The sequence below is a fragment of the Erinaceus europaeus genome, chromosome 8 (genome assembly GCF_950295315.1).
Source record: "Erinaceus europaeus chromosome 8, mEriEur2.1, whole genome shotgun sequence".
In the NCBI taxonomy this organism is placed as follows: domain Eukaryota; kingdom Metazoa; phylum Chordata; class Mammalia; order Eulipotyphla; family Erinaceidae; genus Erinaceus; species Erinaceus europaeus.
The window spans coordinates 114,846,158-114,864,429 of NC_080169.1; the positions used below are offsets into that span (position 1 = coordinate 114,846,158).

Genomic DNA, 18,272 nt, shown 5'->3' on the forward strand with positions numbered 1-18,272 from the left:
GTTTTCTGTGTTTGATATCAGATAAAGGTCTATTTTTGTATTTAAATATCTAATTTTTCCAGCACAGTTCAAGAACTACTTTTCCTCCGTGTGAGGCACCCTAGTCAGGTATCAGTTGGTCCTATATACATGGGTTTATTTCTGGATTTTCTATTTTGTTCTATTTCTGAATATGTTTTTGTTTCTGTTTGCATATACTATATTAATTCCTGTAGTTTTAACTGATACAGAGAAAACACTTGCTAGCCATATGTAAAGAAATACTCTTCAAAAATACTGAGGGAACTCATACAAAACTGATAAACATCAAATCAACTCATCTTAATACAAAATGATAAACATCAAATCAACTCATCTTAGTTTGACAAAAGTGCTCCAAAGAAAACATGCAAATGTTCACACCATGTACACTTAACCTGCTGCACTACCACCAAATGTTCAATAGAGCTTAGAAAAAGGGGGTTTACTATCACTAATCACTAAAAAACATGCAAATTAAAGCCAAAAATTCAAATTAAAATATGCAAATTAAAATAAAATTTAAAAATATGCAAATTAAAGCCAAATTAGATGAACCATTATTTTTAAAAGATGTGTTGTGGATACATGAAATAAAGACAGGAACTTAGTACCTTGGTTGGTAGCATGAGCTTAGTACCTTAGTACTTAGTACTTGTTGGTTTCAACAATGAGGATGGAGGAGCATCATGGTTGTGGAGGAGGACCTAGGCAGGCTGTGGGGGGGCTAACTATTTTGCAGAAAACTGAGAAAAATTATACATGTAACAGCAACTGTATTTACTGTTCACTGTAAACCATATATCCTCCCAATAAAAATATGAAAAGAACAAGGATGGTATTTACAGATATACAAGAACATTAAAATATATGACTTGGTCAATGACTAAATCTGAGAGTGAATAGAGGAGAACTAAAAATGACTCCCATAGTCAGATTGCTGAGGAGAATCAAGCGGAGAGAAGAGTCCTTGGAGAGAACTTGAAACATTTTCCTCCTGTATGTAAGCACAAAGGAGTTGCTGTATGTGTAAGTTATGACTTTAAAAAATGTCAAAACATTGCATATAATTTGAAGGTGAAAATGGCATGCATTTCTAAGATAATAGAGCATAAAATACATAGCAGAGAACTTAGGAAAAAGATTAAGGATGCATACCCACCTTGAATGATCCCTTGAAGGGACTGAGAAGAGAAATTGCACCAATGAGTCAGCTGTCACTTTAAGATTAATGACCAAGAAATAGCACAAGTAATAACAGACAACATTTTTAAAAAATATATTTTTTATTAATAGCTTGTTACAAGATAGTTTATGATGTATAGTTCAGTTCCACACCACACCCACCACCAAAGTTCCGTATTCCCATTCTCCCACATCACAAAGATAACTACTAGCGTCCTCATAAATCTCACAGTTTGCTTACCTCTGTTATGTTTAGAATTTTTTTGTTTCCTTTTTGGCAAATTCATGTAAATCAACTCTCTAGCTTCCACATATGAGTGAGACCCTCTGGTAGTTGTCTTTCATCTCTTTACTTACTTAGCTAAGCATAATCACCTCCAGACCCATCCGTTTTCTCCACTAATAACAATTATATGTAGTTTCCACACCAGGTATTACTTGTTTCCTGATTGAGATATCTGGCTGCTGCCTTCCACCTAGAACCCAGAAGCTTCTCTCACCCAAAGTGAAGTTAGGGAGAAATGATGGGCACAAGTAAAATTACCTCTTTTGCCACCAGGGGGTGGTGTTGGCCTTTTATGAACTAATTAAAAAAAAAGTATGGAGGGGAATTGTACTACTGTTATATTACAATCCTGTAATTATTAAATAACTAATAACATACTATTCTTTCATCTGAAGAGAAGTTGGTAAGTACTTCTCTAGGTATATTAGGTGAGATAATTTAAGTATTTCTTGAGGGAATTATTTCCGTATGTCATGGGGTGTCAATAGGCTTTTGAAATAATGGAATCTCTTTTTCTATCTTTTTTTTTTTATCCCTCAGAACATTTTCAGTATTCCTATATATACTGTATTCCAGATAGCCTGTGGTTATCTGCTTTATATATAATTGATAATTAAATGAGTAATAGCACCAGTTATATTCAACACCAAGCTGAATTCCCAGTCATTAGAATAGGAACAGAAAAAAATAAATTGAAAAAGTAAGTGACTACTGTTCGGGACAGGGTTATACCCTAACTCGAAGCCCGCATTTAGCTTTGGCTCCAAGTCTGTGTTTTGCACCCAGCACCGCTATACCTGTTGTCAATGATGTGATGCACCTGATATCAGTACAAAGACTGCTGGGCAAAGAATACACAGGGGCAGTGAAAGCAGATGGAAATAGACGACAAGACAGAAGAGAGGACAGTGTGTTGGAATGGGGGCCTGAGGGCCTGGGATTGGCAGCCCTGGGAAACCTGGCGGCCTCCTCCCTCCCTGGACAATACAGAAAACAGTAAAAGTGGGAGCTGGCTAGCAGCCCTTCCACCTCTTTCTCCCTGGCTCTGGCTGATTTTCTTTCACATGCTAAGGGCCTACCCTCCCTGAACCTCTCTTCAGCCAGTGATGCCTGACCCTTGATCTGACAGGAATTGTTTTTGGTTGATTGCAATTTAGAAGGGAAAAATCAAAGAAATATAAAGAAGTACAATATTGACAATAAAAGTTGATGGCTTTAGCAAATTCAATATAAATACCAAAAAAGTCAGTTTATTTCTGTATACTAGCACCCAATAATTTAAATACCAAATATATTTATTTTCATTTCCTTAGGAGTTTAATAGTTTAAAATATGCCTATTGACACATGGCAGAAATTTCTTATCTCCTCATGATAAGTGAAAGACCATTTTTACTTTGTTGATGGGAAAGGTAGAAAGAACAAAGCATTCATGTCATTTTTGGAGTTTCCAGGGACCAAATCTGGGACCTCAGATCTTCCTAAATAAATTCTTTTGCTTAACAATTATGCTGTTTCCCCAGCCATGAAAAGATAATTTTTAAAGAGAAAGAGGGTCCAGGTAGTAGCTCACAGGATGCAGTGTGCATGCTGCCAGACTAAATAAAGCCCCCAGAGACCATCTGAGGGTGAAAGCATCATAAGCAGTGCAGCAGTGCTGCAGGTCTCTCTCTCTCTCTCTCTGTCTGTCTCTCTCTGTCTCTCCCTCTCTCTCTCCTTCCCTATATCTTTCTTGTTCAATATCAAAAATAAAAAAGAAAGAAATTGCCCTTGTGCGTTGTAACATGTGTGCTTTATCAGGTATGCCCTGGCCTGGTCCCAAATAATCTGGGATTTAAATAGAAAAAGGGAGACCACAGTGACAGGGAGGAGGCTCAGTAGTAGAACATGGGATTTACACACATGAAGTTTCAAGTTCAGTTGCTGACATATAACAGAGTAATGGTGTGTTTTTCTCTTCCAAATAAGCAAAGACATAAATAAAGCATTTTAAAAATACATTACACTGTGTATATGATTTTATTTAAAAATAGTTGTTTTTTTTATAAAAGCAGAACCCAAGAAGAAAATAAACAGAAGTTGAAATTCACACTCGGTGTTACTACCTCCTGCACTCCCACACGCTATGAGATGTGGTTTTCAGTGAAGAGTATGTCAGTCACTCTTGTCACAGCGAAGTCCTCAAAGGGATGAGGGAGCCTAGGAGGAAAGGTCACCTGCCACTGTTTCTCCTCCAAGACCACCATGTGCTTCCGATTTCTCTTCTGCATCAGTCTTTTTTGCTGGAGAGCATGTAAGTTTTTTTGTTGTGAACTTGGAGGCTGCCTGCCTTGGGTGGTACAATAGCAGATTCCTTAGGGCACTTTTTTCTTTTTTTTTCTTTCCCCTTTTCTTTTCTTTTCTTTTCTTTTCTTCTCTTCTCTTCTCTTCTCTTCTCTTCTCTTTCTTTCTGTCTTTTTTTTTTTTTTAACACTTTCTATCTTTTTCCCTCACAGGCTCTGCAAGCACTGAGGTTATCCAGAGTCCTAGATATCTGGTCAAAGGAAAAGAACAGAAAGCAATGATGAATTGTGTCCCCATGAAATCCCACGTTCATGTTTATTGGTACCATCAAAAGCTGCATGGAGAGTTGAAGTTTTTGGTGTACTTACAGAGTGAAGATATTATTGATAAAACTGAAACATATGTTGAGAAATTTTTAGCCAAATGTCCCAAAAACTTGCCCTGCAGTCTGGAAATCAAGTCTGCTGAAGCAGAGGATTCAGCATCTTACTTCTGTGCCAGCAGCCAATCCACAGTGCTAGATGTTAGCTCTTCTCAGACCACAAACTCATCATGGAGCAACTCAAGTAGTTTGTAGGCTATTAAGGGGCTGGAGCCAGCAGAGGCCCCATTCGAAATACTGGAGTATAAACCAAGAGGGAACTGTGCAAATGACAACTCTAGGTGAAGAGGAATGAAGGATTAGACCCCAGGGTCCAAGGGAGGAAAGGTGCCAAGCAGGTTCAGATTTCCCTGTTTTCAGAATATTAAGCAGAGAAAATATTCAGAACCATTTTTCATGAGTTTGATAATTTCTAACAAATACATATGTGGACAAGGATAATGGACAGGTCATTGGACTACACCAGGAACTCTATATGGGTTTCATGATGGCTTCTCAGAGATTTTACTACCTTAAAAACCTAGTTCGAAAATCAGCAACTCTCCACCTTGGATAATGGGGCCATCCTGCACCTTTTAAATGCAATGCTATTGAGGTTGCAACATACCTGCAATTAAAAAAAAACATTCATTCTAAGCATGATTTTCAGTTCTCTTGACATATTTTTAAATCATGTAATCAGAAAAACAATCAAGAAATCAATGATTTTGCTCACCACCAAGATCCTTTATTGAGGTCTTTGTATATTATCTCTTAGCATTGCTCCAGCTTTTTTTTTTTTTCAAAACTCATTTTATTTATTTATATCTGTGTTGGGGGTTAATAATTTATAGTCCAGTCTCTGACACATAGGCACATCTTCTCACCTCCCATTGATAGTTGTCTGGGAGACACCTGCTCCTCTAATCTAGGGCTCCCTCCCCATAATACAACATGACCTCAGAGTCCCTGCATCCCTTACCCCTTCCCTCCTTCCTCAGAGTCATTTGTTTTTCTGCCTGCAATACACCACACCCATTCCAAGTTTCAGCTTATACTTTTCCCTTATTGTCTTTTTTCTTAAATTCCACTATGAGTGAGATTATTAGGTAGTATTGTTCTTTCTCTTTCTGACATAATCAACATACTACCTTCACAGTCTGACCAAAATATTGTAAATTATTTCTTTATATTAATGGCTGCATAGTATTCCATTGTGTATATGTACCACAACTTTCTTGGCCACTGATTTGCTGCTCAACAGCATGGGTTGCTTTCAAGTTCTTACTATGAAGAACTATATTACTCTGACTTCAGGTGTTCATATATCTCTTTGGATAGGTGTTTTTATTTCCTTTGAGTAAATTCCCAGGAGAGGAATTGCTGGGTCATAGAGAAGGTCCATAACTGGCAGTGTCCTGAGATGTCTTCAGACTGTTTGCCACTGAGATTGGACAAATTTGCATCCCCACCAGCATTGCAGGAAAATTACTTTCCCATGAATCCTCACCATCAAATATTGTCTCTGTCTTTTCCAATGTATGACATTCTCCTAGGTGTTAAGGGGTATTTAACTACTGTCTTTGTAATTCTCTGATAATCAGTGAGTTTGATGATTTTCTCATAGGTATGTTGATCTCTTCCTCACTGACAATTCTGTCCATGCCCTTGAGCCATATAAGTGTCTGAGTGTGTGTGTGTGTGTATGTGTGTGTGTGTGTGTGTGTGTGTGTGTGTGTGTGTGTGTGTGTTAGGTTTAATGAGGTCTTTATCTATTTTGGCTGCTAGTCCTTTGTATGATGTGAGTTGCATAAAGATATGGAATGATTTCAAAAGAAATAATATATGCATTATTGGCTTACCAGAAGAATACAGGGAGGGGAAGAAAGCATTCTTCAGGACATAATAGCTGTGAACTTCTCTAATCTACATAACATAAAAGACATAAAGGTTCAAGAAGGTCAGAGGGTCCCAAACAGAATTAACCCCAACTTAAAGACAACAAGACACATCCTATTTAGAATGGAAAGGAATAAGGATAAAGAAAGGATCCTGAGGGCTGTAAGAGAAAAACAAAGAGTCACCTACAGAGGAAAACCCATAAGATTAGTAGCAGACTTCTGCACACAAACACTATAGGCCAGAAGAGAATAGCAAGATATCTATTGAGTGCTCAATGAGAAAGGTTTTCAACCAAGAATACTGTATCCTGCTTGACTGTCATTCAGACTAGATGGAGGCATAAAAACATTCTCAGACAAGCAACAGTTGAAAAAATCAACTATCACTAAGCCTGGCCTGAAAAAAGTTCTGAAATTTCTCCTATAAACAGTAAGACCACCATAAATAAGCCATATACAAGAATACTCTAAAAATCTACAAGAATGGCATTAAAATATCTTCAATCTTTGATATCAGTAAAGGTCAGTGGCCTGAATTCAGTTATTAAAAGGCACAGAGTAGGAACATGCATCAGAAAACACAACCCAACAATATACTGTCTACAGGAAACCCACCTAACTCAACAAGACAAACAGAGATTCAAAGTGAAAGGATGGAAAAATATCATACAAGTTAATGGCCCACAAAAAAGGGCAGGAACAGCTATTATAATATCTGACACAATAGATTATAAAATAAATAAAATTTAAAAAGATAGGGGTGGACACTACTTAATGCTCAGTGGATCAGTCAATCAAGAAGACTTAACAATTATTAACATCTATGCACCCAATGTGAGGCTATCTAAATACATCAAATGTCTACTGAAAGAGCTACAGCAATATATTACCAGGAACACACTCATAGAAGGGGACTTCAACACCCCACTCTCTCTACTTGACAGATAATCCAGGCAGCAAATCAATAAAGACACGAGGGAGCTAAATGAGGAGATAAACTTGAAATATTGGACATTTAAAAATATTTATTTATTTATGTATTTATTCCCTTTTGTTGCCCTTGTTTTATTGTTGAAGTTATTATTGTTGTTGATGCCATCGTTGGATAGGACAGAGAGAAATGGAGAGAGGAGGGGAAGACAGAGAGGGGGAGAGAAAGACACCTGCAGACCTGCTTCACCACTTGTGAATTGACTTCCCTGCTGGTGGGTAGCCGAGGGCTCGAACCTGGATCCTTAAGCCAGTCCTTGCACTTCACACCACGTACACTTAACCTACTATACTACCACCCAAATTCCAACTATTGGACATTTTTAGAGTCATTAATCCCAGGAAACTGGAATACACATTTTACTCAAGACCACATGGGTCAGTCTCAAGGACAGACCATAGTTTCAGCAACAAAGACAGCATCAGCAAATTCAAGAGCATTGAAATCATCCAAAGCATCTTCTCAGACCACAGTAGAATTTAACTAACACTTAATAATCAACAAAAGATTAGTGATAGTCCCAAAATGTGGAAGCTCAACGCTACACTACTTAACAACTACTGGGTCAAAGATGAAATAAAGGAAGAAATCAAAATGTTTCAAGAGTTCAATGAAAATGAAGACACAAGCTATCAAAATATTTGGGACACAGCTAGGGCAGCACTGGGAAGAAAGTTCATTGTCATACAAGCACACATTAGGAAAGAAGAAAAGGCACAAATAAATAGCCTGTTGCACATCTTAAAGACCTAAAAGGAGAAGAACAAAGGAACCCTAAGGCAACCAAAAGGACAGAAATCACTAAAGTTAGGGCAGAAATCAATAACATTGAAAATAAGAAAACCATACAAAAGATCAACTAAAGTAAATGTTAGTTCCTCGAAAGACTGAACAAAATTGACAAAACTTTAGCCAGACTCACAAAACAAAAAGGGAGAAAACGCAAATAAGTCAGATCATAAATGAAAGAGGAGATATCACAAAAGAGACTGCAGAAATTCAACATATCATGCAAGGCTTCTACGAACAACTCTATGCCACCAAGCTCGTGAACCTGGAAGAAATGGACGCTTCCCTAGATACCTACAAACTTCCAAAATTAAGTAAAGAGGAACTAGATAACATGAACAGGCCCATCATAGCTAATGAAATTGAAACAGTTATCAAAAACCATCCCAAAAATAAAAGTCCTAGACCTGATGGTTTTATAAATGAATTCTGCAAAATCTTCAAGGAAGAGTTAGTACCTCTCCTTTTAAAAGTCTTCCAGAAGATTGAAGACACTGGAATACTCCCTTCCAGCTTCTATGAAGCCAACAGCACTTTGATACCAAAAGCAGACAGGGACACAACCAAAAAAGAAAACTACAGACCAATTTTTCTGATGAACATAGATGCTAAAATATTGAACAAGATTCTAGGCAACCAGATTCACATTATATTAAAAAGATATTTCATCATTACCAAGTGGGGTTTATCCAAGGCATGCAAGGCTGGTTTAATATATGTAAATCAATCACCATGATCCACCACATCAACAAAAGCAAGACCAAAAACCACATGGCCATATCAATAGATGCAGAGAAAGCCTTTGACAAAATACAACATCCCTTATGATCAAAACACCACAAAAATGGGAAAAGATGGAAAATTCCTGGAGATAGTGCAGTCTGTATATAGCAAACCTACAGCCAACATCAAACTCAATGGTGTAAAACTGGTAGCATTTCCCCTCAGCTCAGGTACTAGACAGGGCTGCCCACTATCACCATTACTACTAAACATACTGTTGGAAACACTTGACATAGCAATCAGGCAGAAGCAAGGAATTCAAGGGATACAGATTGGAAGAGAAGAAGTCAAACTCTCCCTATTTGCAGATGGCATGATAGTATACATAGAAAAATCTAAGGAATCCAGTAAGAAGCTTTTGGAAATCATCAGATAATACAGTAAGGTGTCAGGCTACAAAATTAACATTCAAAAGTCAGTGGCATCCCTCTATGCAAACACTAAGTTAGAAGAAGTTGAAATCCAGAAATCAATTCCTTTTTCTATAGCAACAACAACAACAAAAAATATCTAGGCATAAACCTAACCAAGGAAGTGAGGGATTTGTATACTGAAAATTATGAGTCACTTCTCAAGGAAATTAAAAAAGGCACAAAGAAGGGAAAAGATATTCCATGTTCATGGGTTGTAAGAATTAACATCATCAAAATGAATATACTACCTAGAGCCATATACAGATTTAATGCTATCCCCATCAAGATCCCAACAACATTTTATAGGAGAATAGAACAAATGCTAAATATGTTTACCTGGAACCAGAAAAGACCAAGAATTGCCAAAACAATTTTGAGAAGAACAGAAATGGAGGCATCACACTCCCAGAACTCAAACTGTATTATAGGACCATTGTCATCAAAACTGCTTGGTCAGTACCATGAATAGAAACACTGACCAGTGGAATAGAACTGAGAGCCCAGAAGTAAAACCCCATACCTATGTAAATCTAATCTTTGAGAAAGGTGCCCAGACTATTAAATGGGGAAAGCAGTCTCTTCAACAAATGGTGCTGGAAAAAATGGCTGAAACATGCAGAAGAAATATACTCAACCACTATATTTCACCAAATACAAAAGTAAATTCTCAGTGTATTAAGGACTTGGAGTAAGACTAGAAACTATCAGATACTTAGAGGAAAGTATTGGCAGAACTCTTTTCCGCATAAATTTTAAAGACATCTTCAATGAAAAGAATCCTGTTACAAAGAAAACTAAGGCAAGCATAAACCCATAGGACTACATCAAATTAAAAAGCTTCTGCACAGGAAAAGAAATCACTACCCAAACCAAGAGACCCCTCACAAAATGGAAGATCTTTACATGCCTTACATCAGACAAGAGGCTAATAACCAGAATATATAAAGAGCTTTCCAAATTCAACAACAAGAAAACAAATAACCCCATTCAAAATTGGGGGGAGTACATGGATAGAATATTCACTACAGAAGAGATCCAAAAGGTGGAAAAACGTATGAAAAAATGGTCCAAGTCTTTGATTGTCAGAGAAATCCAAATAAAGACAATGAGATACCACTTCACTCCTGTGAGAATGTCACACATCAGAAAAGGTAGTAGCAGCAAATGCTACAGCGGTTGTTGGGTCAAAGGAACCCTCTTGCATCACTGGTGGGAATGTAATTTGGTCTAACCTCTCTGGGGAACAGTCTGGAGAACACTCCACAGACTAAACATGGACCTAGCCTGTGATCCTGCAATTCTTCTCCTGGGGATATATCCTAAGGTTCCCAAAACACACATCCAAAAAAAAAAAAATATGTACACATATGTTCCTAGCAGCACAATTTGTAAGAGCCAAAACCTAGAAGCAACCCAGGTGTCTAACACAGATGAGTGGCTGAGCAAGTTGTGGTCTTTATAGACAATGTAATACTACTCAGCTATAAAAAATGGTGACTTTACCATTTTCAGCCGATCTTGGTTGGACCTTGAAAAATTCATGTTAAGTGAAATAAGGCAGAAACAGAAGGATGAATATGGGATGATCTCACTTTCAGGCAGAAGTTGAAAAACAGGATCAGAAGAGAAAACACAAATAGAACCTGAACTGGAATTGGCGTATAGTACCAAAGTAAAAGACTCTGGGGTGGGGTGCGGGGGCGAGAATACAGGTCTAAGAAAGATGATTGAGTGGGGGTTGTGTTGTTATATGGAAAAATGAGAAATGTTATTCATGTACGAACTATTGTATTGACTTTCGAATGTAAGACATTAATTCCCCAATAAATAAATTAAAAAAAAAAGATAAAAGCTTTCATCTTGATACCAGGAAGTGTTTTTGCCCAGTCAAGAGAAGCAGTACCTTGAACACAAACTGCAGAACAATCTGTTCCACCAGGATGGTGGGGTGTGAAGATTCTCCTCCCTTTGCTGTATCCTTGCCACCATGGATTTCAGGTTTCTCTGCTATTTAGTCCTTTTGCTCCTGGAAACTGGTGAGTCCTGTGTTCTCAGTTTACTAGCCCTTTATCATAAGCTACCAGTCTGCATTGACCTTTAGAGTCACTGTTGCTCTGTGATGGGAATAAAAGAACTTCTTCCATTAGTAGGAAGTGGATGTTTGAGAGTAGGACATCACAGGGAACCACCTGTGGTCTGCTGGTGACAGTTAGAAGAAGACCTATTTCTTTCTTCCTTTTTTTATTTATGAAGAGGAAACATTGACAAAACCATAGGATAAGAGAGGTACAGAGCCACACAATTCTCACCATCAGATCTATGGATCTCATCCCCTCCCCTGATAGCTTTCCTATTCTTTATCCCTCTGGGAGTATGGGCCCAGGGTCATGGGGTTCAGAAGGTGGAAGGTCTGGCTTCTGTAATTGTTTCCCCACTGAACATGGGTGTTGACAGGTTGACCCATACTTCCAGCCTGTCTCTCTCTTTCCCTAGTGGGTAAGGGCTCTTGTGAAGCAGGGCTCCAGGAAACATTGGTGGGGTTGTCTATCCAGGGAAGTCTGGTTGGCATCATGGTAGCATCTGGAACCTGGTGGCTAAAAAGAGAGTTAACATATAAAGTCAAATAACTTGTTGACTAATCATGAACCTAAAGTCTGGAATAGTGCAGATGAAGAGTTGAGGGGTCTCCATTTTGTAGGCCTATATTAGTTGCAAAGAGTACCACCTCAGCATACTTCACTTCAGACTGTGTCCAGAGACATCAGGTGTGGAATGACAAGCCTTCAGCTTCATCACTTGGGTGAGACCTTTCCTTTCACAGGATTCTCTAATTCCATTTCAGGTGGTCACTTCCTAACAAAGCCCAAAACCTACATATATACCAGATCCTGTGAGATAGAGCATATATTCACATGTATCCATAAACTAGGGCAAAATATATACCTGAAACAATAGTCTGCAGTAGGTCAGTATAAAGTTCATAATGAAATAGTGTCTACTTAGACTTAGATACACTCCTCACCTCTTTCCTATTACACTTCCCTCACTCACTCCAAAGCTAGCTTTATCAAAGTAAGGACTGCAAAAGCTGAGTAAGGGCAAGAGACTGGCATACTTTAAAGATGATTCTTTAGTCACTATCAGGTCACCCTATCGGCTGGGGCCCTAGTCAGGGAGTGCTGAGATTCCCCAACACAAATGATGGGCCTAGACCTTGAATAGATCCCTCTCTCTATTGTTATTGGTCATCTCTATCAGGAACAACAAAATAGACCCCTTTGTGGGCCTCAATATCATCAGTATATGACTCCCTTTCCCCCTCTCTCTGTCTGATTCTTAGTTAACAAGAAAGAAAGAAAATCAGTACGGGAGCAATGAATCATACATGTCCAACGTCCCAACTCACCAAAAAGTCCATGGCAATGCAGGCATCCTACCCAGTAAGTGAGTTCTCTGGCCTATCTACAGAAATTCTCAGCCACATCCTCAAATGCCCTAGAATTTAGAAAAGAAAAAAACTTAAAATAATGTTAAATATCAGAAAGCCACATTGATAACACTGAGGTCCATTATATCAATGGTAAGTAGCTTCTTACAACTTCACATAAAAAGCCTTTTTTTTCCCCCATAATAGCATTTTTCTCAAAAGCAAAACAGTGATCACAGGAACAGGGAAAACAGAGATTACACAGACCTGACTAGTGGAACTTCTGGTGGGATAAGTTACCACACCCCACCCAAATCTAAATGTGCCAAAGGCACCCACTCTGGCTTCTTAAGTATGTCTGCTTTTGACTGCCCCATTCCTTCTAGCACCTTCTCTCCTTTATGAATCAAGCTGAGGGAAGAAGATCAAGGTCAGAAGGACACAGTTATTGTAAGGGAAGCATTTAAAGCTCATATGACCATCATGGGAAGGCACCTTGTTGGACTTGCTAGAGAATATAGTGTGAAATCTCTCTTTCTTCCCTTTTTTTTTTTTTTTTTTTTTTTTTTTTTTTTTTTTTTTTTTACAATTAGAAGCTTTATTTTGAGCTCTTTTGGCTTAGAGAATGAGTCTATAATTGAGGTCAAATTGTAATTCTATTAATGATCAAGAATGACAAAATCAGTATAGAGTGGAATTTCAAGTTGAGCATTGGGATAAAAAAGAAATTATTTCTAAAAGAAGGGTACAGAGAACATCCTCCAGGGTCCAGAAAGCAACATTAAACCCAATGTATTTGCTCTGTAAATATTCAAACAATGCAAATCCATCATAACAAAATGGGATAGATTATATGAGAGAAATTATTAAATTCAGGGAAGAAATCTGCCATGCTAAATGTTCAAAGGGACAGCATAAACAGTTGTGACATTTAACCATCGCATTCTATTTGGCCAGAGACCTCCCATTCTTTTCTCAAGAACAGAGAGAAAAGGGCATGGTCTTTCTTCCAGGAAGTAGATGAAAATAATTTGTGTCATTGACTGAATTTATCGAAGCATCAGGCAGCCTTCCTCACCTCATCTTGCTATGAACAAGCAAGTCCTCTCCTTTGTCTTCATCTGTCTCATCAGAGCAGGTAAGTCTCAGACTCCAACAGCCAAATCCTTCTTTCTGATTGCAGCACCACCAGTTTTCCCTCCCCAGACTGTCTTCAGTACCTTTTTTTTTTTTCTATTATCTTCTTTCTTTCACAGACCTCAAGGATGCTGCAGTTACACAGTCTCCAAGACACAGGGTCATAGATACAGAAAAGAAGTTAACTCTACAGTGTTCTCAGGATACGGATCACATTTCAATGTACTGGTATCGCCAAGACCCAGGAGGTGAACTGCAGTTGATCTATTACTCAGCTGGTCCCCAAAGCACTGACAAAGGAGATGCCTCTGAGGGGTACAGTGTCTCTAGACAGGACTTGAAGAATTTTTCCTTGACAGTGGAGTCTTCCAGCCCCAGACAGACATCTGTGTATTTCTGTGCTAGCAGTTTATCCACAGCACCACAATGCCACATCCTCCTTGAACCAAAAAGAAGCACACCTAGAATTAAGGCGCTTCTCACCTCAAGATCCCAGGCTCTTGATTAAAAGAAATATCTTTCTAGGATTGTGATAATACAATTGCTCTGATGCCCCCTTCCAATTCATAACCTTCTGAAATGCATTTTATAATGTAATTTAAGTCTTTGTTCCTGGTTAATAATCCATAAAACTAGGTGCCATAATACATGTATGAATGTTTTCTAAGAGAAATTCTAATTTTTGGGCTAGGTGGTAGCGCAGAGGGTTAAGCACACATGGCTGCAAAGCACAAGGACCAGCTTAAGGACCCTGGTTTGAGCTCCTGCCCCCCCCCCACCTGCGGGGAGTCTCTTCACTGGCAGTGAAACAGGTCTGCAGGGGTCTGTCTTCCTCTTCCCTCTCTGTCTTCACCTCCTCTCTCCATTTCTTTCTGTCCTATCCAACAACAACAGCAGCAGCTGCTATGACAAGGACAACAAAGAGAACAACAAAAATTGGAAAAGATGGCCTCCAGGAGCACTTTATTTGTAGTAAAGCAGGCACCAAGCCCCACTGATAACACTGGAGGCAAGAGGAGAGAGAGGAAGAGGGGGAGGGGGATGGGGAGGGGGAGGGGAGGGGGAGGGGAGGGGAGGGGGAGGGAGAGGGAGAGGGGGAGAGAGGGATTTCAATTTTCAGATACAGGTGTAAGAAAAATTTGAGGAAATTGTGGCTTATTCACCCAAGGTAAAACAAGCAAAAAACAGTAAATTAAAAAGCTCAGGTTGTGCAGATTGTGTGCAGATGTCTTACTGGGTAGAGTGCACACACTGATACATTGTGTCTTATGTGAAGCCATGGGCTCAGTCTGTGACACCACATGGCAGCACCATGGACAGAATTAAGGTAACTCCATGGATGGAGAAGCAATAATTGATTGTCTCTCCCTCTCCTTTCTTCACCTTACTTCATCTCTGCTTTCTCAAGATATAGAGTGAAAAATATTCATATTTTCCATGAACTAAGTATTCTTTAGTGCAACTTCTTGATTTCTAATATATGGGGGTAAAGTGACAGCAGGAGGAGGAAGAGGTAAGTTATTTATTTATTTATTTTGTTTTGTTTTATTTTATTTTTTTGCTTCCAGGATCATCACTATGGCTTGGTAATGGCACTATGACTTCACTCCTGGCAAACATTTTTTTTTCTGTACTCCCCTGTTGGTATGCTTTTAAAACCCCTTCTGTTTCTTTGGTTTAAATCCCCCCTATTCTATTAACACAATTCTATTTACATAACCACTTCATTCTATTTACATAACCGCTGTTAACAAGCACCACCATCCCTCCAGGGCATTGGTTTGAGCCCCACTGTTTCATGATATGTTTTTGCTTTGCCCCCTCTCCTTGTCACACTCTGATTTTCACCAGTCACTTTTCTCTCCACCCTCTCTATGTCACATCCTGTTCACATCCTACTTGGGAAGTATATATAAAGACAACATTGTTCGTTTTAGTAGAGTTTAGCCTAGCTTGGTATAGATTGCGCTGCGTCCTGCATGAATAAAGAGATACCACCTACAGCTCAACCATGAGTCCCTGGTCATCTGTTACCCACCCATGAAGCCAGCCCGGCGAAAACAACATAGCCCGGCGAAAACAATACTCCCCACCCCCATTTTATTTGATAGGACAAAGAGAAACTGAAAGGGGTGGGAGAGATAGAAAGGAAGAGAGAGGGAGTCTGGTGGTGGCGCAGTGGGTTAAGCACATGTGGTGCAAAGGGCAGGGACAGGAGTAAGGATCCCGGTTTGAACCCCGGGTTCCCCACCTGCAGGGGAGTTGCTTCACAAGTGGTGAAGCAGGTCTGCAGGTGTCTGTATTTCTCTTCCCCCACTCTGTCTTCCCCTCCTCTCACTGTCCTATCCAACAGCAAAGTCATCAATAACCATAACAATGTTAAACAATAAGGGCAACAAAAGGGAAAATAAATAAATAAGAAGAAAGGGAGAGAGAAAGAGAGATACCTGAGGATGTGCTTCACTGCTTGTAAAGCATGGCCCCCATCCCGGCAGGTGGGGAGCAGGGGCTCCAATCTGGATATTTGCACAGATCCTTGCACTTAACCAGGTGAGCCACTGCCTAGCCCCCAGTATGTGGAATTTGCTGATGATAAATTAATTTTGAGGGTGCATGCAGCTAGGTGTTCATGCAACAATGTGTGAGGATCTGGGATTGAGCTCCTGGTCCCCACCTTCAGGGTGGGGTAGGGTCGGGTCACTAGTGGTGAAGCAGGTCTACAGGTCTCTCTCTGTCTATCTCTATCTCCCTATTCCCTCTCAATTTCTCTCTGTCATACCAAATAGAATGAATAAATAAAAACAATTACATAAATAAGAAATTCTTGAGACAGTACTTATCTCCATACTGTCTCTGTCTCTAAGATAGATAATGCACATGATCTTATCATAGGGCCTGAGGTATGAACCACTGAATCTTTTTTTATGTTTTTTTAATATATTTATTTATTTTCCCTTTTGTTGCCCTTGTTTTTCATTGTTGTTGTAGTTATTATTGTTCTTGTTATTGATGTCATTTTTGTTGGATAGGACAGAGAGAAATGGACAGAGGAGGGGAAGACAGAGAGGGGGAGAGAAAGATAGACATTTGCAGACCTGCTTCATCGCCTGTGAAGAGACACCCTGTAGGTGGGGAGCCAGAGGCTCGAACTGGGATCCTTACTCTGGTCCTTGTGCTTTGCACCATGTATGCTTAACCCACTGCGCTACCGCCTGACTCAGGGAACACTGAATCTTAGATCTCTATTTTCTACCCTGATTTCTAATTTCAGCCAAAATTCCATTTAGGACAACAACTAAACACTTTTTTTTCTATGGAGGTTACAGACAAGATATAATTTTTAACACTCAGTTTACTCTTCTGATTGGCTAATTTGAATAACTGAAATATAAGTGGACAACATTGAAAAAATAATTGTAACACATTTATGTCTCTTTTCACCCTATATATACAGCCCATGTTCATTCTTAATTTTGTTTGTTTGTTTGTTTGTTGTTTTTACCAGAGCACTACTCAGCTCTGGTTTATGGAGATACAAGAAACCTGGGACATTTGGAGTCTGAGGCATGAGAGCCTCTTTGCATAACAATTATTCTATTTACTCCCTTCCTTTCTAACTTCTACAAGCATGTGTTATTCACTCAGTCTCTCAAGTAAATTCTGCCATCTGATAGTTGTTTTTTTTATTTTTATTTATTTATTTATTCCCTTTTGTTGCCTTTGTTGTTTTATTGTTGTAGTTATTATTATTGTTGTTGTTGTTGGATAGGACAGAGAGAAATGGAGAGAGGAGGGGAAGACAGAGAGGAGGAGAGAAAGATAGACACCTGCAGACCTGCCTCACCGCCTGTGAAGCGACTCCCCTGCAGGTGGGGAGCCGGGGTTCGAACCGGGATCCTTATGCCGGTCCTTGTGCTTTGCGCCACCTGCGCTTAACCCGCTGTGCTACAGCCCGACTCCCCATCTGATAGTTTTTATCTACTCCCCAGATAAATCTTTGTTTCTATAATCAACACACTCAGTGCAGTGTCAGGATTTCACAAAAAGACTAATCTTCCTAACCACCTAAATCTCATCATGTTCCTCCATCCTCGAGCATCCATCAGTATAATCTTCCACGTACATAAAATCTAAGTTTTTAGCATAAAAAACCTTGTGTTTATCCCTTTAATACTTAATATTTTTAAAATTAGAAAAATTATAGTTTTGGGGGGCTGGGTGGTGGCGCACCTGGTTAAACACACATATCACCGTGCACAGGGACCCGGATTCAAGTCCCGCTCCCCACCTACAGGGGGAATACTTCATGAGCATTCTGTCTTTCTCTCATCCTTTCTATCTCCCCTTACCTCTCAAATTCTCTCTGTCCTATGAAAAAAAAAAAAAAAAAGGACCACCAGAGCAGTGGATTCATAGTGCAGACATCCAGCCCAGCAAACAAACAAAAAAAATCATCATTCTTTACTAAAATAAATCTTTGTGTTAGAATGTTTACTTCTGGCTAGAGCACCACAAATTCAAACTTACTCTAGTAACATGAACGGGAACAGCTTTTAAACAAGCAGTACATAGTGTCTCCTCTGCATATAGCACATCTAGAAAACTCTTACTGGACCTACCTGGTTCAAAGCCAGATGATCAGTAACCTTGACTACATCCACTAACTTAATTCCTCTTTCTCAATCTAACCTTCGCAGGT

General features: G+C 39.2%; 2 gene segments (V, D, J or C); both read left to right on the plus strand.

Moving 5' to 3' along the window:
• The first annotated feature begins 3,546 nt into the window (after positions 1 to 3,546).
• LOC132539946 (T cell receptor beta variable 16-like) lies at positions 3,547 to 4,813 on the plus strand. The segment is given in 2 exon segments: positions 3,547 to 3,781; positions 3,984 to 4,813. Coding segments are annotated over 2 exon segments (414 nt in total).
• Positions 4,814 to 10,981: 6,168 nt separating this feature from the next.
• The window catches only part of LOC103112879 (T cell receptor beta constant 2-like), a 119,082-nt gene continuing 111,791 nt past the window's right edge, over positions 10,982 to 18,272 (plus strand). The window contains 2 exon segments of the C gene segment in view: positions 10,982 to 11,045; positions 13,693 to 13,992. Of these exon segments, the coding sequence occupies positions 10,997 to 11,045; positions 13,693 to 13,992 (349 nt within the window).